The following is a 20,313-nucleotide window of genomic DNA, read 5'->3' as shown; positions in this document are numbered from 1 at the left end:
GATGCTGTTTGGTGAGACACTGACTTGACCTAAGTCAGTCTCTCTTTATATCGTAGTGACTTGTACATTATGATTGTAATTTGAGATGTAATGAGATTGAGTAATGATTTTACAAGCTTTGGGTTAGTTTATTGGAAATGTTTATGTGGTCAATTCAAAGACAAAAATTATTACACGTTTTTCCACTAAGATGATTGTTTAAGGATTTAGAAGTAGCGTTTCATGGATTATTGTGTAAATTCTCCATTTCACCCTTAAATTTAGGGCGGGACGTTACAGTGGTGTATTACCTTGCATGTTTGTCTCTGACTCGGACATGATGGAGAGAAAAAGAAAAAAGGGATAAAATCAGAGATGCTCTGATACCATGTCAAGAAACATGAATTGGAACAATATTGAAACACAAACAATGAAAGAGAACGGGTTCTCATTATATATTTTGTATCATTGAGCTCTGTTTTATATTACAGCAAAGGGAACAAAATCCCATGAACTATGGACTAAGAAAAGGAATATATAACTCAAATATGAAAGATAATACTGGTATGCAGGTGGGCAATCAAGCTTGCAAATCATATCTCAATAGAAGATGAAGCCATTGGTGTGCAGCTTAGGTGTTTGATAAAAGAGTACTCCAAGGAGAAAGGAGGCAATGGGTGCAAAAGGGAAGACAGCACGGGTTGCTAGTTTAGAGCTCTGATACCATATAGAGTAAGATAATTGAATGAATTTGTTTTGCACACTTTGTTTCATTCATCGATGGTCAATTTATACAAGTGCTTTGATGTTTACAAAAAGGGAAAATAATCACGCAATACACTAATTGATTTGGTAGCCGTTGTTGTTGATTTGGTTGCCTTGTAGATCCGTGGCTTCCTTTGAGGTGGTTGATGGTTCATTAGGGATATACTAGTTAGAGATTCACTTTTTCCTTTTTTTTTTTCTTTTTTTTTTCTTTTTTTTTTTTTTAATTTTATAAAAAAGGTTAGAGATTCTTCTAATTTGAGAATCAAATAGAAAAAGAAAAGGACCAAAAAAAAAAAAAAAAAAAAAAAAAAAAAAAAAAAAAAAAAAAGAAAAGAAAAGAAAAGGAAGAGAGTCAATTTATTCAAAGAATCAAAATCCTTTACAACTCAGCAAAATGTCTTGAGTTTATAGGGGGAAAAAATGTACTGGATCTGGAAAGAACACCAAGATACATGAAGCTTTTGTCAGAAACTTAAACAACAGAGTCCTTGGTTGATTTCTTAGCCTCATGAGTTTCCTTATCTGAAAGACCCATGTTCTTCCCAGCCAAAAGCGGTGTAGTGTCTTTATCTTTAATCTGGAAATTAAAAATAATTAAACAGGGAAAAATGAAAAAAGCAAGACCAATCCTCCAATTCCTATTGTTGTGAAAAAGAGGGGAGAGAATAGTACCTGAGAAACGAGTGAAACATCAACGGATTGTTTCTTTTTATTCTCCTGAGTGCAAAAATATGAGTATAGTCCCATGCCCCATATTGCGATTAGGATTCCAATAATGTTCCTCTCTGTAAATGGGTCATGGAGTAGTGTATAGCCAAAGGCAAGAACAAGGCATGTCTTGAGGTGGCCTAGCACTTGATATGTAACCGGCGAAGTCTTGCCAATAACTAGAAAGGTGCTAAAGTTCACGGCCACGGCTATTAGGCAAGAAAGCACGATGAATGCCTGCACATTTTCACTTCCAATCTATCATCACAATTCTAATGGTAATTTTCTCAATTACGTGTAATATCATATTCATATGTAATGCAGGCAGGCATGAGGAAAGCAAAAGAAAAGGGCAGTATTATTTAAGTTACCAAAACTAAAGGAGAATATTTGTAGGCGAAGACATTTTGCTTGGTGAGGAACTGATCAACCAGAGGGCCTGAGACAAAGAGAACTGCTGCCTGAAATGGAGCTGACTGGTATAGCAGCTGGGTTGAAGATACATTGAGCCTCTTTTGTATTGTGTTTGTCAGCTGAATGGATTATTAGGTTAAGGTGACCATTTTGTTCAATTCATATAAATAAAGCCAAACCTTTCTCGATCTACATATATTTATTCTGCAAATTAATTAACCACTTTTAAAATAAAAAATATTGGGAATCAAAAGGATACAATTTGACCAACACAGGTAGTTATTATGGCTAAAACAGAGAGAATTGATCCGAGAGAATTGAGCTGAAGATCAGTTATAGAAGCGATGCCAACTCCTATTAGTAAGAGGAAGAGAGAGAACTTTATCTTCCGGCTGCAAATCAGAAAGGAAAAGGTTACAGTGAGCTTGGAGAATCCGGTTAGAAAATAGTAAGTAACAGGTCTCTCTCAAGTCTAATATTACCTGAATTGCTTTTTCAGGAACAGTGTTTCCAATAGTACAGTAAATGGTATGATTGCAAGTTTTGTCATCTGCCAATAGCGAATTAAGAAGAAAAAGAAAACCAAAAGATGTGGTGAATACGCACATATGTTTATACAGTAGCTATAATCTTGATCATAACAGATAACGTTCACTTAGATGATAGACAGTTAAATCACATTTTAAGGTCGATTTCCTGCCATTCGATCTGCAATAAGTTGTATTTCATAAAGAAGGCGCGCAGTTTCCTCTGCTGATGTTGAAAGATACATGCCCTAAAACTATCTTTTAATTTCCTTCTTTTTATAAGACTCTGTAAGCTCGGAACATAAGATTTCCTTTCCATTTGCCATTTATCATGCTAGATATATACAAGTTGTCCTTCATTATATATATATTGATATAAGAAAATACTTGAGTTTCTAATAGCTAGAGTGAAAATTTGAAGTAAACCTGGTAAAATCCAATGGAGTTGAAACCCAGGCTCAAGTTGAGAAGTCCAATTGAAACTCCATTCAGAATGCCAAAGAGTATTACAGTCTTTGCGTCAGTTGATTTCGACTCAAAAAAATTCAAGCGTTGCGCCACATGCAGGGTGCAGAATGTCACCAAAAGATGCCAACTAGTCAGCGTAGTAGCTGCATGCACCAAGAAAAAAAATATAAAGTTCCGAAAACGAGCAAATTCTTTTTTAATAATAATAATAATAATAAACATGTTTAAGCTTTAATAGTATAGGAGAAAAAAAGTAGATTTAATATATATATATATATATATATATATATATATATATATACACACGAACAGCTATATGTATATATATATGGCAGTTAAAAAAATTTAGTATGTATATATATGTACAGAGAGCAGTGCTACGTCCAAAAATTTTGCTTTACCATGACATACTTGTAATTATAAATTCATCCGGAAATTTTGCTTTTCCATGGCATACTTGTAATTATTATAATTACAAGTATGCCATGGTGAAGCAAAATTTCCGGATGAAACCCAGGCATTACCCATATGTACAACATGTTAAAAGACACGGCTCCTAGTAAGACACCATAATATAACGTGCTGGGAATACCACTCAATTTCAAAGCTTAAACTTATGGGTTTGGACCCAGGTATAGTATATTAATTACTCACACTTGTATCATACTTTTAAAGTGAGACTTAAATCTTTTTATATATTGAACTAATTTCTCAAATTTTCAAATTTACAATCTTACATCAAATAGAACAAAAAAGTGAGTCTTGAAAACAAGACCATTAATTTGTATATAATTAATAATATTATATTGTTGAATTAAAAATGTGTTGAGGGAATACTATGAAGATAGCTAGGATGGAGAAGTTACCAAAAGGGAAGCCAAGCTTGCTCATCAAAGCTTTGTTGCAGATGACAATGGAGACTGATGATGCCACTGAAAGGAAAAGCGCGCCAATCACGCCCAACTGGAAGGTCGACATTTCTCCCATCTTTGATAAAATCAAGAAAAGAAACAGAAACAAAGAATATATTTTTTCAAAACCAGGTGCTAAATATAAAATTCAATTAATTTTAACTCTTAAGGGACACCACGCACTGTCCAATTTGAAAGGTTAGGAGAGGCGTCCCCTATATATATATATATATATATATATTTTGTCTTTTGGTCCAAGGAAAAAAGAAGATTGAGATTAGGAAAGGATTAATGATTTTATTTGTGATGACCAATTCTGTCAATGTCATTATTGTTTTGGGGTCGACGGTTATCCTAATTGGTGTGAGATTGGAAGGCAAACTCAATTATAATTAATTAATTAAAATATATAAGATTGATCAATTTTTGTAACAGATGGTTATATACTTGGAAACGTGAATTTGTTTAAATTTAATGAAACAAAAGGAATTGAAACTCGAAAGTGCAAAATGCAACAGCTTTTTGTGAAGTGGTAATTGGCTAAACCAATTACAGTTATATATGACAGATGTAATAATGGTTTTTCTAGTATAAAAATAGAAAATGTACCTTTGCGAGAGGGATAATATGGAGCTCGTTCGGCCGGAGACACTCAAACGAGCTTAATTACAAGCTCCGAAAACTCTGAACAATAAATGGCGCGGCCCGGACTGGGGATGAGAGAATTGGGAGAGCTTAGAGAGCTTAGAGAGAGAGAGAGAGAGAGAGAGAGAGGATGAGTGTCGTGGCTTGTATGAGAATGTAGCTTTTGCACCCTTTTATTTTTGATGGTTTTGCGGTTGGTGCCTAACGCCGTCTTTTAAAGTGTACATACACAGGAGCCGAGCTTTTGTCTTCAGGTGCCCCGCTTCCCTTCCAGAAGGGAGGGACTTGACGGCTATTGCAAGCAAGGGACTGGAGGGAGTCAATTTAAATGACCGTTAATTAAGACAGTAAGTAAGACTTGGGATTAGAATGACGGAAAAGGGCATTCGTAAATGGAATTTCACGTCTCACGTGTTTTGTTTTTGAAGAGGGGTGTTTTGGTCCAATTGGATCCATTCCTCCAAATCTCAGAGATAATATAGCTAGTAGCTTTGAAGGACATATTAGATTAAGGCTTGGGACACAAGGCAGGAAGGTGAGATGCCATTTCTTTTATGACCCCCAGCTATCTCCCAATTCAAGCAATTTAGTGTTTGGTGAAGAACCTTCAATCTCACTCCTGCGCCCACCCCTCCCCAGTTTAGCATCACCCACCAGGCATAATACAGCAATGCATCTTCATGCTTGCTAAAGGTCGGCACCAAATTTCACAAAATAATAATTATAATTATAAACGAGCTACATGGAATATAAAACTCATCAGCGTCATTTGTAAATTAATCTTGCCGGTTGAGAAAAATAAATAAAAATGGTATTATATTTTATGGATTTTCTCCACTGTTCTATACTCTTCTGAACCAGTTTTGGTCACTTTCACACCATTTCTAAAAGCAAGCAAAGATTAATTTTATAATTTCTAACCTAGTTTGTAAATCTTTTGAACTTGCACCAGAAATTTGGGGATTAAATCTTACCTTCATTAGGGATTTAGGAATCTACAAGGGAGCTATTATGTAACCTACTAATTGAACCAATTTTTTTTTTTTTTTGAACAAAAACTTCATACTCTTATTCGTTAAAAATCCCAAAACAGGATTAGGATCTAGGGATTGATTCCCTAGTTACAAATTGAACCAATTACTATATATATAAATATATGTCCTTTTAATATATATCCCCTTGCGTATTTTGTAGTTCAAATTTCTTCAATTGCCTGGCCTGTTTGTCTTCAATTACCTTAAGGTCGCTGTTGCTTTAACTTCCAGCGACCCGCCAATTAAGGACCAGCATAAATATTCACTAATTCAGTATTGAAAAGAAGAAATGGAAAGTTCCTGTCTATCCCTATGACTAGAGAATTGAAATTGTAACAGTGTCCAACCCCTATGACAACGATCACTTACCTTGGACATCCCATCCCCACTTGTTCCCACAAATATTCCTCCAAGAATCACACACGTGGAACATAAATATCAGCAGTTAAGAGACCACACGGCTTTTTTCTCAAAAATTTTATGCACCTGTTGCTTGTAAATATGGTGAATTTCTTATCAATGAAATTCAATATGTGGTTTGGCAATTAGTACTGTTGGGAATAATCCCTTTTTGCCCGGCCCATTTTGAGAACTACGAGCCTCTTAGCCCACATCAGCCCACTCGTGAATACAGGCCTGTAGCCCCTCCGATATAGACCTACGACTACAATAACTTGGAAGCCCTGAGAAGGTAATGGACATGGGACCAGCGCAACGGACGGGAGATTCTGTGTACGCAATCCCAGACATCTCGGAGTTGCATCCAGTCCCAGAAAATTCAGGGCTGACACTAATCCTGAATATGATGCCATGATTCTCGCTTAGAGATTATTAAGGAAAAAACCTCGGTTTGGAGGGTAGAGGACTCCGAGCAAGGCCAGCTCGATGTATTTTGAGGCCTAAGACGAGAATTTTAAACGAGACATTTTTTCGTGGGCCCAACTCTCAATGATGGTTGTTTTTGTAGAGTTATGACTTGTATTTCAACAAATCTTTTTTTGTGAGCCCCACTCTCTTCATTGCCTTTTTTGTAGTCCACATCTTTCTTAGTTGAGTTTCCTAATAGGAAAGAGAATGTACTTTTTTTTTTGTTGGCATTAATTGTTGTGTTCTTGGGCCTTTAACTAATTATTTTTCTATTGAAGTTAAATAGTATCCAAATAAGAGATCATGCTTATTTTATTTTTTTTCAAAACCATTTCAGATTATGATTGTGCTTCTTTTTTTCTTTTCTTTTTTTCCAAATCTTATTCCATTGGAAAAAAAAAAAAAAAAAAAAAAAAAAAAAAAAAACCATTTCAACTTATGATTAGGCTTTTTTCTTTTTCTTTTTTCAAACAAACTTGTTTTGGGACCTTATTCCATTGAAGAAAAAATAAAACTATTTCAGATTATGTTTAGTCTTTTTTTATTATTATTTATTTATTTATTTTTCGAACAAACCTGCCTTTGGGGGCCTTAGTAACTCGCCTTTTGGTTGAGCCGGCCCTAACTCTGAGTTAGGGTCTGATTCTGGCTGCGCTCCTAGGTCAAGGGAGAAAAAGGAGACGAAATCCTAAAGCAACAAATGTACTTACCACTCAGCCTATAAATAGGCTTAGGCCTCATGTATGATAACAAGATTGATATTATTATACTTGCATATTCTTTAGACAAAAACACCTACTTAGGCATCGGAGGGAGGATTGCCAGCCAACCCTAACGTGTTCTCTTGACTTTGTCTGTTTTGTAGTGATCATGGGACGTGAAAAGCTTTGTAGAGTGAGTTGTCACACCATACCGGAAACTGTACTAACAGTTTGGCTGCGTCTGTGGGAACGTGATTCCGTCCTTATAAAAAATATATGTTATGGTAGTAACAACTCGCTTCGATGGCCGAGCCACCAGGCCGAGAAGACAGGCACCGAATCTAGTGGCTCAACCGAACTTGCTTTTGGAAGGCCAGAACAATCCACCACTGCCTCTATAAGTCCCTCACCCAGGCGACGTAGAACAGAACCAGACTGTGGCATTAGAAGTCCAAATAGCTCTCTTGATACGACAGAACATGGAGCTGCTGGTTAGAATCCCCAAACAATCTCACTCTGAGATTAACAAGGAAGGGCAAGGGTAGGAAGAGCATAACAACCAGGTAAATAACTGCATCCATCACGAGGATAGTTTCTATGAAGAGGACTGCTAGGAAAACAAGGCCCCAATGACGCATTATGACGGGATGAATCTAAAGAGGGATCTGGGAGGAGATGCAGAGTACTTGGACAGGAAGGTCGCTGATTTAGAGAGGAGGTGTACTAGCATGGCTAGAGAGATGGAGAGAAAAGACAAGAGCAAAGTTATTGTGGTGGATAGACTCTTGATGGATGCTAGTACCTCATTCACCCGGCGGGTAGCTGAATACCGCTTGCCTGAGAAATTCAAAAGTCCCTCAGATCCAAAGCTATGCCAGGACTGGGGATCCTGTTGAGCACCAAAGAACTTTAAGGTCTATCTTGACCTTCATGGAATCTCGGACGAAGTTGCTTGCTGGGGCTTCCCATTAACTTTAACAGGGGATGCTCAGGATTGGTTCAGAAGACTACCCCCGAGATTTGTTGTCAAATTTGAGGAGCTGGGTAGAGAGTTCTTGGGACAGTTCATGGTTGCACGGATGCGCAAGAAACCCTTGGGATACCTGCTAACGCTGCAACAGGGAAGTAGCGAGACTCTCCAGTACTTCATGGCTCGCTTCAACTCTGAGAGAATGACCGTGGAAGATCCGACCGATGACATGGTTTTCTCAGCCCTCTATCAAGGGTTGTCATCGGAGGAACCATTGATGAAGAAGCTAGCTTGGAAGCAGCCGAGCACCTTACAGGGGCTAGTGGATAGGGTGGAGGAATTCATCAACCAGGAAGAAACTCTCAAGGACATGATCAATTCACGGAGGCCTCAAGAAGTAGCCTTGGAAAAGAAGAAGGAGCTCAAGAAAGCAGGCAAGGAGGAGCAGAAGCCGGTTAAGAAATTCGCTGAATACAACTTCACTCCTCTCAACACAAGACCAACAAAAGTCTCATGGTGATAAAGAAAGATCCGGACTTTCGTCGGCTGTAATGTCCCACATCGCCTGGGAATGGAGATGTGCTTATATGTATAAAAGCATCGTCCTTGACACAACGCGTTTTAAAGCCATGATGACTGAACCTATTAGAACTCTGTGGTTAAGCGTGCTTTTGTGAGAGTAGTATCGGGATGGGTGACATCCTACGAAGTCTGGTTCGGCGGAGCAAAAAACGGACAATATTGTGTCGTTGGGGGTAGGTTGTTACAAATGGTATCAGAGTCATTGCTCAACCTGAGATGGGGGAAGCGTGCACAAGCCCATGAGGGTCGTTAGCAGGCACTTGTTGGGATGCCAAGAATGGGAGGATCCCATGAGGGTCGCCAGCGAGGACGCTGGGTCCAAAGAGGGGGTGATTGTGACGTCCCACATAGCCTGGGAATGTGGATGTGCATATATGTATAAATGCAACCTCCGTGATACAATACATTTTAAAGCCGTGATGGTCATTAACTTATCAGAACTTTGTAGTTAAACATGCTTCTGCGAGAATAGTATTAGGATGGGTGGCCTCCTGGAAAGTTTGGTTCGGAGGAGTCAAAAGCAAACAATATTATGTCGTTGGGGATGGGTTGTAACATTGGCCTCCGAAGATATCAGGGTGTAATGACCCAAGAAAAAGCACTAGCCACATCTACACTATCACCCCAAAAGGACTTGTCAATTTGAAGCTTTCTTAGAATCCATTATAAAACTCAATTTTACCTAATAACTAGGCAATGTGGGACTTAGCATTCATAACTACCTTTATAAACTATCCACTCTATGTGGGCTACTCATCTTCTCAATATGGGACCGAGGTATAACAACAGAAGTGGTACCCTTTTCACATGCTAAGGTATATGATTATTGAAAGTTTAAGAAAGTAAATAATAAGCATGTGTAAAGTGGAACCATATTATGTAAATGAATGTTTTAAGACATTTGGCCTAAAGAAAAGTTAATAGCACGGTACCGAGTTAGGATGGAGTGCACTACATTGAAGTTACGGTTACGTGAAGGTGTGACCATCACTAAGTTGTCATGCTGAGTACACCAATAAGTTAATTAGATGACCAGAACACCCTACGACCACTGGTGTTGCCAGATCCTCGAAGGTTGGATAGCACAATCCTATACATACATGGTGTAATAATATGCGACGCCATAAATGACAAGTGAAAAGATAAACTTTTACTCATTTAAGAATCATGTCTTCATATCGAGCTTGATGAAAAAAATTAATTTATGAAATATTTCTAAACATATGTTTTGTTTACTAAAACTAAGAAAAATGTTTTGGATAGGAGAAAATGGGATTTAACTCAAACAATTACTTTATGTTATATGCTTAAGTATTAGCTTCAAATTTTAATGTTACTTTATTTCAAAAAGTCTCAACCTCAACCTTTTTAACTCGGTAGGAAATATTACTTTCTGAGCCTTTCGCTCACCCTTTATTTTCTTCTCCTTTTCAGGTTTTGAGGCGAATGGGTAAGTGGCTGGAATGCTTAAGCTTTTGGAGGTCATCATATCATCCACTATGTTACTTTCATTACATTTATATTCTATCAAACTATGTTTTATGTTAGTAAGTGCATTGGGCACAAAAAAAAAAAAAAATGGATCACCTAACTTGTTAAGTTGTGTTAATTACTCTTTTTGTTAAAAACTTATGCTTCTGCAAAAATATTATTTTCTCGTGACATGTATGGTAGTAGTTTACAAGTTTTCTAGCATCCTAATATATAACCTTGCACTTCTAAGGTTTTAAGGCTAACGGACTAGGCTCTTTTGAATTTGGGCATTACAGGAAATGAATTTAAAAGCATTGGCTCCGACAATAGAAACCACGGAAGCAGATGACGTAACACATAGGCTTTCAACCCCCCCCCCCCAACCCCCCTCAAAATAAAAAAAAATATATAAAAAAATAAGACAATTGTGGCGTTGCAAGTTTGCAACGACCACCACTGCCCTAACATAGCACAAATTATCCGTTATATCTGTAAAGGAGGCAAACCCGTCCTGGAAAACAAGACGGTAACATTTTCTTCTCTTTTATAACTGCGGCATTCTATAAGATACAGAAGAGTGGCTCACAAAAACGAGCCGCCCACCTTGAACAAAAAATCATTAAAAAAAAAAAAGGCATGAAGAATTGAGCCAATAAACACCACCTAGGGCAAAAGACAAACATGTACAAAAGAAAAAGCGAAAGGAGGGGGGGGGGGGGGGGGGGGGGGGGGGGGGGGGGTTCTCAACGCTTCTCCTTCCCAGTTTGAGTAAGGTATGCCTTATCTGCATTGGTGAGGCGAGACCGGAACTGAGCCCACTCATTTCTACATCTTGCTCTCACCTGAACACAAGACAACCAGGTACCAAAAAACAGAACTCAGTCCAGGCTTAAGAAAAAAAAAAAAAAAAAAAAAGGTAAGATAATCGAACTCTATATGAAAGGGTAATATTAACCAATAAAATAAACTTCAGACAAGAAGCTACAAAGTAATGAGTTTCATACCAGGAAGCAAAGTACAATATCTATTTCAAAAAAAAAAAAAAAAAATGATAAAATATACATACCCCTTCCCATGGAGCTTTCCCATTATCGGACTGACCCTGAAAGTTGACAGATAAAGTATAAGAATACAAATCAAAGATTTGTAGTCAATCATTGAATTAAAGCAACTAATCAATTCGGTTGACTAGCTCTTCCTTAATAATTATGATTGAGAACGCAAATTTGAAGCTTTCCAAGTGTGCTCATGGAGATTTCCCTGAAACTTTAATCTAATTTGGCACAAAATATACCAAATAATTCCAGGAGTCGAATTTTCAGAGACATGCACACACTTGCGAGTCTTCCATAATTCCAAAAGTCGAATGTGCACATGCATGCACACAACTAAGCACAAATGAAAATATCTCACAAACTAATTGAGGACTGACCAGCCTCCCAAGAGAAGGTGAAAGAGAGAGAGAGAGCTTCTGAGATACATCATGCACACAACAAAGCACAAATGAAAATATCTCACAAAACTTATTGATGACTGACCTGGCTCCCAAGAGAAGGTATTACTTGATGTACAATCCACTGCGAATCAACCACACCAATTTTTTCATGTGCAGGCTGCAGAGATAAAACAAGACTCATTACAATGTGCCAGGAAAAGGTACCTGACCTCACTAATCTAACAAAAGAAACTTTGTAAGATGGGGATATGCAAATCTACCAGACAGATTCAACGTTGAATTCAAGACCATAATTGCATTTGATGATTAGGAAGGACCCTACTTTTCATAATCTACATTTTCTTTTTGTATGTTCACTTTTCAGAATCCACATAAACTAGTCCTTGCTAAAAAAATAATTTTTGATGTCCTTGCTAAAATATTTTAAGAATACAAGGTGCTAGGAACAGATATTAACAGAAGATGTATAATGAGCTCCTAAATGATCTTTCCGTCACATGGTTTAGATCTGTCATACTGTTTGACAAACAGACCATGCTTGTAATTTGATTGTTTAATTGTTTACTGATCACTATTGGCTTGGCACTTATGACACAGATGTGAACAAATATGATCATTGCCACCTAAATCTCAAGTCTTATATTTACAGTGAGATAGTGAAATCCCCTGAGTATATTATTTAAGCATGAATCCATGAAATCACTTTACTAGAATTGATATAAACATTTTTTTTGCTGCTCCCTTTCCTGATAAATAAATGGGAGAGAGATAACGAAAAGTGATGATTGTGATAGTGATCAACCTACAAGGAAAATCAAAATCCTGGCCTTCTCTATAAAATACACAGGAAATGAAAGCAATTGAAAAATAACCAGGTCATCCATTTAGCAAATGAAAGGGCAGCTAAGTCATACAAAGAAGGGCACAAAAAACAAAAAAAATAAAAAATAAATAAGAAAGAAAGAAAAGCCACTGACCTCTACACATCTTCTGAGAGCAAAATCCAATCCCCATCCATGCACCAAATCATTCTACAAGCAGAAATTAGAGCATTGGATAAAGGTGGCTGGATCATTGGACAACAATCAAAAGAGAAAACTATATATTTATTCATGTGCAATAATTTACCAACACAATGCTAGATACCAAACATACCTGAATCATATGCCACACACAACGCCAAGCTTCCTGAGAAAAGACGGGGGCCATAATTTCTACAAATCTGAAAGAACAAAAGAACTAATCAAAACAGAATTGAGCCACCCTAAATAAAGGATATATGTTTAGACTGTTGTTGTACCTGCTATAGAAATTGCGCATGTAAATCAAAGATCAGATATTGAGAATTATGCAACAAACACATCATCCTGCCAGGCTACTTAAGGAATCTTAATCCAATCGTGATAATTAATCTTGCATTATTTGTAAGCCAAAATTTCCAATTTTTTTAAGCAAACCTTCTGAAAAACTTTCGTAAGACTATAGCTAACTAATGGTCATGATTTACAAATTCTACTTATTTTCCACACATACTTTTGATAATATGTCATACTATTCTTGAAGAAAATTAATTAATCATAATATCGGAATTAAAGTCTAAAAATGATTTAGTATGGTAATAAAATAAGTCATATTACACAAATTGTCCAGGATGACCACCAAAGTGCCAGGTAATAAATAGCATGCACAACAATTGTACAAGCATTTGGTACAAATAATAGAACATTTGTCTTTGTATTATTGTGTTTATGAAAATATTCACTCACCCTTTTTTTTTCACTTATCAAAAAAAAAAAAAAATATTCACTCACACACACACACACACACACACACAGGGGAGAGAGAGAGAGAGCATACGCAGCACAAGGAGGCAAATGTGGGTCACTACACCAGCCTGGCTTCTCATCTGTAACCCTATTCACAACTCCATACATAAAGAACTTTAACAACAATTTAAATTGCATAATACAGCAATACCATTATAATAATATCACTAAAGAGAGGGAGAGAGCTTACATATGAACTTCTCTGTCACCTCTCCTCTTTGTCATTTCCCACGTTAGTCCGTTATTGGGCTCAAGACCAGGTTGAGAGATCTCCAAACCATGTTTCTTAACCAACTCGATGTACCTGGTAAATTGCATGAAGGAAAAACAGAAAGAAGCATGTGACAGGTGTATCTTAGAAGGAAACAAGACTGATAAATAAAAACTTACTTATCTCCATTGAAGTGTTCTACTCCAAGATCTTCATCCCATATAAAAATATATTCAAAAGATGCTACAACATCAGGATGCAAAAACCTTTTTGCATACCACCTGTAAAATAATAAAAAAGTACGAATGTCAGAATAAACTGCAGATTCACCCACCTGCATGGCCTTAAGTCTCAGCTAATTATAAAATGCAGTGGACAGAACTCTACAGAAGAATGCGAATAAATCTAACTCTAATTCGACGTTCGAAAGCTAGCTAACTCGAGTTTGCTATAGAATGCAAGGATTAATGAAGCTCTTATCCAATGTAGGAAAAAGGTAGAAGTGAAAGCAATGGACAGTGACGAAACTTACCATTTTGTTTGTTTCCTCACACTAACATGGATTGCACTCTTGGACCACTCAAATTCATCCCATTCACTTGTCCGACCATCATAGTGAAAAAGCATAATCATGAAATCCTCAGAAAACTACACAAAAAAAAATAAAAAATAAAAAGGAAAAAAGAAAAAGAACCCCAGTAGTCAGCATCTTAAGTTAAAGTTAAACTTAAGAGAAGAAAAATGAAAGATCGAAATTAAATTAAGGGATGGTCCCTTTTATAACCTTTTTAACTGCTGCATTAATATTGTTTCTCTGATCAAGACCAACAGTGAATGTCAGCAAGTATTTCGGCTTTTTCTTCAGATCCTGCATATTTCAGTAATTGCATCATAAGATAATTCCCATGAACCAGGTTGTTGTTTCACATGCACAGTCAATAAATGGCTCAAAGGTGAAGATTTATTGCACTTTGGCTCCCTGCTCAAATTTATATGCATATATGCAAATTTTGAAAAGAAAGGTCCTCATCCCTCCTCCTTCCCTAAGACTTTCTGTTACCTCCTCTGCTTCAAAAGCATAACCTACCATCTAATCGATTCTGGCATCCATCTGCAAAGGGGAATACTATGACCTATTTTAGAGAGAAAATGTTTACAAAATCAGACTTCATCAAAACACAGTTTCTATTGCACAGTCATTAATATCAGATGGCAAATTGCAAGCTTCGGGCCACAAAATGTACATGCATGGGTGACAACCTAGAATGCTTCTCTTGCCTACTGTCAGAAAATCATCATTCTATTTGATATTCTTACTTAATATTCTTACCACCATTCTACACCATACCTCACTAGGTTCACCCCATAGTCTGCGTAAATAAAGATCAGATTCTGATACAACAATTCCTGGAGGTAATGACTCTGCTCCACGAGGATTTGTTGGAACATATATCTGAGAGAAAGCAAACAAGCCACAGAAAAATATCAGTCCAAACCAAAACTAGGCCTTATCATTTACTTTTGCTTGACACAAACCACACTGCAAAACCTGCAATTGAGAAGGAATACATAAAGGCCAAGCTGATCTTAATATCAAGATTGTTTCATACTCCTTTTAGTAATTATTCTTTTATTCCTTTATACCAAGTATAATTTTTGGTACATAATGCAACAAAAACAAGCACACTAATCAGGAAAGTGCTGATCAGAGAAAAACTCTATGATGATCTCATTGCTATTTTAATAAGAACAATTTTACAAGTAAATACAGCTTTCTTTCGTCATATTATCTCTAGTAGAATTCTCTTAAAAATAAAATCAAAGAAATTATGAATCATGAAATTCAATGAAAAAGAAGATCACACAACTTTGCCCCATCCCCCAAAGCCAGCACTTTCATTTATAAAGCCATTGTTAATGTACAAGCCAAACTGAAGAATAGAAAGTCTTGCTGAGCAAAATGAGTGGTGGACTGGTTGGTCATGAAAGTATTACATGAACAATATCAGAGAGGCCAAATTGATCGTTAATGCACAGTCCTAACAATTCACACCGACAAAATACATTTGCTATTTGGCCTAAAAAGTTTAGAACTGATTTATAAAAGGTAGTGTTGGTTTCCGAACCAAAAATAAAATTCACTTCACAAATGAAATAATATCGTAAAAGAAGATACAAGAACCAACAATCTGACACCAAAATCCATATAATGGGGGTACAAAGGTGGTAATAATTCACTACATTTCGGGGTGACATTGCTTTCATAAACTAACAAGATAAGAAATCAATAATAATTATACATATACTTAGGCATGGAGACCACCTATACAAATTACCTTCGGAACATTGCCGGATCCAACACTTTCAACAGATTCGCTTCTAGTGGATCTATGTATGTCAGGCATGGCTACATCAAGAGACGATATAAGGCTTGAAGGTAAGTTAATCTGCGAAATTTAAGAAGCAGTCAAATGGATATAGGCATCTATTGCAACAGTAGTCCAATAAAAATTAAACAAGGAAAAAGAAAAACCAATGATGGAGCCCAAAATACCTTAGTTAGAGATATCGACGGAATCGAAGCACCTATAAAAAATCCAAATACGACTCCTATAATCGTCGTGACTACTAGCCTAGCGCCATCGTTTGATTTCCTCAAAACTCCACTGAGATCAAAACGGAAAACCGAGAATCAATTCTCGTGAACATTCGCAAATCTTAGTTTTTTTAGGGGGAAAAAAACAAAACAAAACAAAAGCAAGAAGTACAAAACCATTTCGTTTCATACCTACGGTGTATGGTCACCATTTTAGAACAGAACTTTAACTCAATAGGTCACTTTCCCCGCGGAGATTCAATTCCTAAAGCAACTTCTGAAGCAAATATGGCATTCTTCGCAATTATGAGAACAAACCTTCGAAAGGCAAACTTCAAAGTAGTATTAGACCTGATAGTTAATGGAATTGGAATTACCAGACTGAAAGACATACAATTTCCCGAAAATTTCGAATCAATTACTAAATTCTAACCTACGTGTTTATCGATTTATTTATTCTTTGGCGATGCTTCTCTATGATTTAGCGAGTCATTTAAGAGTTAATCACAATCTTGATCTGCCTAAAAAATTTAACAAAAACAAAAACATCGATTGTAACCGAATTGGACGACACTGATACATAAATTTCAGAAAAATGTGGCATTGCAGTTGTGGGGAAACAAATCAATCACGTTCATCAAGGAAATCTCCTATAAAATTATAGTATCATATATTCGAAGAAAGAACTCACTCATAAAAAAAAACAAGAACATAGAATAGGGACCTGAGAGAGAGATGAAAAAGGTTCTCCGATGATTGTTATTGCCGAACTGGAAATAAAAGAGAAAAAAATATATGTGACCAAATTGCCCCGCTTTTGAATTTCCTCAGACAAATAGTATAGGGCTACGGCCATTCTCTCGTAGTCTCGTTGCAACTCTTTGGACAGTCAAACGGTCGTGTCTTCCACGTGGTAATGTGCCGCTGGATTACTATTTATTTTTGTAGATTTTTATATAATTAGATAATTTGACAATAAAACTTAATTATTTGATTAATATTTTTTTAAAAAAAAAAACCAAAAACAAAACAAAGTGTTCATCCATTTTACTCTAGAAAAATTTCCAATAATAAGGAGGCATGTGGTGATTTAATTAACCACATAAATGTTCAAGTGGAGCCAGTTTTTGCAATTTGAGAGAGCTAAATTGAAAAAAAAAAGTTGGGGGTCAAAACTAGAAAATAAAAAAATTAGGAGTAAAATTTTAAATTTTTTTTAAAATCTTTTTTTTTTTTTTTTTTGGAGGACTTTGGACCCCTGAAGCCCCTTACTACCTCCGCCCCCGTAAATGCCTATATTTCTTCACCAAAATGATAGGGGTGAAATCATGATTTTTATTTGGAGAGTTCGAACTACGTAAATAAATAAGTACATAAATATATATAATCACTCTCTATAAGGATTAAGGGATAGTGACTCTATATCTATAACGATTCAAACTATATTTATTATTAGGATGAAAATTATATTTTTTTTCTTTTTAAACCCTTAAGATATTCTCATTACAAAGATACGAAAAAATACTATAAAAATAGGTTAAACACACTTAAGCTTCCTGAACTAACAATCATTTTTTAAAAAGTCTCATGAACTAACATGTGTGACACTTGTTTCGTTTGTTTCGGCGTAAAATGGTTTCTAAAAAATTATTTCTATATTTTTCGGTGTTTAGTAAGGAAGAAAATAATGGGGAACCGGAAAATGATTTCCGTTTGACAAAAAATGCTTAATAAATTTTGAAAAATGATTTAAAAGCAGTCTACTTTCAAGCGTAAATCATTTACCGTAGATGGCAGACAAAGTCGACTTTCTTTTAAACGACACAGTCGACCTTTCCGTTCAAGCAGTTGACTATCACCGAATTTCGACAAGCCAGATTCTGGCACCGGTTGATGCCGAAATCTGAAAAATTATGCCGGAATCCGGTGACGTCCGGCTACCGTTGCTAGATTCTGGTGGTACTGTTCTTGATTTTGGCTAGATTGGCCGGAATTTTGGACGAATCCGAACTTTTTGGTCGGATCCAGCCGTTCTGGCTAGATTCGAACCAGAACAGCCGGCATCTTGGACAAATTCGGTCGTTCTGGTTGGATCCGTTCGTTCGGGCCAAATCTCCGGTTGATCTGGGCCCAGAACGGCAGGATCCCGGCCAAGGGTAAACAAAGTATATAAAATCCCATAGTAGCAAAATTACTAATATTCAACAACAAGAATAAAAGTAAATTGTCTCAAAATAAGAATCAACAAAATAAAAAATAAAAAAAATAATTGAGTAAATAACACTCAATCCTCATCATCATGAGATAGATGATGGTGCTTGAGACACTCCTGGATATAAAGCTGGCACTGCTCAACTTTGACACTGATAAAGCCGACCTCCCATGAATAGAGCTGACATCCTGCTGAATGGAGCTCAAGGAAGCCATAATCTGAGCATATCCAGCATCATAAAATGGAAGCAGGGGAGCAGTCTAAGGTGACGAAGTAGTTGCATGCTGATCATCCTGAGCTGGAGGAGGCTGAGGTGCTTTGCCTTGTCCTTCAAACCGCAACTGAGCAATAGACTTCATGAGAGTCTGACTACCAAGAGGATCCTGCATTCTCATCCTGGGCTCAATAGAGATGTCTGTCACAACCTGCAGACAAAACTTCGTGACCAAGCACGTAAATGGAAGCCCTGTAGAGTAATCATCTCTCATCTCAAGCATACGGTTGAGGATGTGCTTGCACAAGCAGAAGGGCATCCTCATAACCAAGGCATATAGAAAATGAGCCCTTTTCAAAACAAGCTCACTCCTACAAGCTGTGGGCCATAGATTTTGCAAAAGAATCTTTGTGAGCAGCTAGTGCTGGAGAGAGAAGGCACCAAACTTGATATGAGCATGTGCTCGCTCATTGCCCTGTGGATGAGAACCAAAGAAATCCCTAAGCTGCTCCAAGCTAGGAGGCTCCAAAATCTATGTAAAAGGATTTGCAGAAATAGGAAGCACTAGCACACCAATGATGGTATTGATGGCCTGAGGATCATTCTGAATGGTGTGCCCTTGAACAGTGGTCTGAAGTATAATCCCACTGTCATCATCCTGAACGACCTCTAGGTACCCTTAAAATTCACGTACAAGTGTGGGATACACAAGACATGCACAAGTGTAAATGTATCCCCAGTGATTCTCTTGGATAATCTCAGCAATGAAATCCAGAGTAGCTGATAAGTGGTGAATGTTGCACATTCAAGCCTCTCAACTTGCATATGTTAATTCATTTGCATTGTTATTTGTTTGATTTTGTGTTGTTTTATTGTTTTCAGGTTTTAAATAAAGATGCAATTAATTCAATTGATTTTGAGCTTAAAGCACACTTTGAGAAGACCTAGAAGATATTGGTAAGCTTAACCAATCATAATAGAAGACTTATATGATGTGGTTAAGTTTAATCAAATCAAGGGAAGGATTAAATAAGAATTTCTCCATTAAGAGTCAAAACTGGATTGGATTCAAATTTAGATTCTACGCATGTCTCAGCGTTTTGATCATAACTTTGTCTCAGATATTGGATTGCAATAAAATTGATGGCGTTGGAAAGCTAATAAAAAATGAAACAAATATGTCAGAAATAGATTTTCCCTAATTCTGACATTTACTATGCCAAAATTACCCCATAATAAAAGACCGCAATTCTAGACGAATTTGGAATTCTTTTTCTACTTGGATTGAAGTTTCAATCTCATACTTGAATAAGAAGAATCAAGAGACGATTTTTTTGAAATTCCAAGAGCTTCTAGGCCTCTCCTAGTCTCTATAAATAGACCCCTAAGCTTCAAGAGAATGTGTGCTTGTGCTTGTGTTTGTGCTTAGCTTTAGACAGAAAATTTTTCTTGGAGGCTTGACAAAGTTGAAGAGGAGAAGAACATGGCAGGAGGCCATCCCAGCACCATGATGAGCGGCTAAATTCTTACAAGGATGTTGATGTAGCCCTTTCCAAGTAACAATGGTTTGATTGTATTTTAATTTTGTATTTTCTATATGCATGATGGTTGTATAACTGTGAGAATTGATCTTAATGTTTATATTCAATCATTATGAATTTCTTATCTTGTCTTAGAAAGTCTTTTATATTGATTGAACTCAATCCTTCATATTTTCTGTGATTATGTGAATGATTGTTATACAACGGTTT

General features: G+C 36.6%; 2 protein-coding genes across 5 annotated transcripts; both read right to left on the bottom strand.

Annotated features, from left to right (window-relative positions):
* Positions 1-1,085: 1,085 nt before the first annotated feature.
* Positions 1,086-4,792, bottom strand: LOC133877775 (UDP-xylose transporter 1). Its single transcript, XM_062316179.1, has 8 exons — positions 4,385-4,792; positions 3,731-3,851; positions 2,823-3,007; positions 2,352-2,419; positions 2,129-2,261; positions 1,827-1,988; positions 1,420-1,692; positions 1,086-1,324 (listed from the first exon to the last, which is right to left on the bottom strand). Exons 2-8 carry the CDS (start codon positions 3,849-3,851, stop codon positions 1,220-1,222), a joined length of 1,047 nt encoding a protein of 348 aa, XP_062172163.1. The 5' UTR covers positions 4,385-4,792; the 3' UTR covers positions 1,086-1,219.
* A 5,664-nt stretch (positions 4,793-10,456) lies between these two features.
* Positions 10,457-16,977, bottom strand: LOC133877598 (uncharacterized). 4 transcript variants are annotated; one of them, XM_062315967.1, is made up of 15 exons: positions 16,861-16,977; positions 16,329-16,487; positions 16,095-16,206; positions 15,877-15,987; positions 14,889-14,993; positions 14,325-14,408; positions 14,073-14,188; positions 13,720-13,821; positions 13,520-13,633; positions 13,361-13,417; positions 12,659-12,725; positions 12,481-12,534; positions 11,586-11,660; positions 11,114-11,149; positions 10,457-10,889 (listed from the first exon to the last, which is right to left on the bottom strand). In XM_062315967.1, exons 2-15 carry the CDS (start codon positions 16,346-16,348, stop codon positions 10,791-10,793), a joined length of 1,152 nt encoding a protein of 383 aa, XP_062171951.1. In that variant the 5' UTR covers positions 16,349-16,487; positions 16,861-16,977; the 3' UTR covers positions 10,457-10,790. The 4 variants fall into 4 exon arrangements, with proteins under 4 accessions (XP_062171951.1, XP_062171953.1, XP_062171954.1 ...); XM_062315969.1 differs by having other exon boundaries at positions 16,329-16,454; positions 16,861-16,974; XM_062315970.1 differs by having other exon boundaries at positions 16,329-16,454; positions 16,828-16,889.
* Positions 16,978-20,313: the final 3,336 nt, after the last annotated feature.

Source organism: Alnus glutinosa, chromosome 9 (genome assembly GCF_958979055.1).
Source record: "Alnus glutinosa chromosome 9, dhAlnGlut1.1, whole genome shotgun sequence".
Lineage (NCBI taxonomy): Eukaryota > Viridiplantae > Streptophyta > Magnoliopsida > Fagales > Betulaceae > Alnus > Alnus glutinosa.
This window is presented reverse-complemented; position numbering and strand designations above follow the sequence as displayed.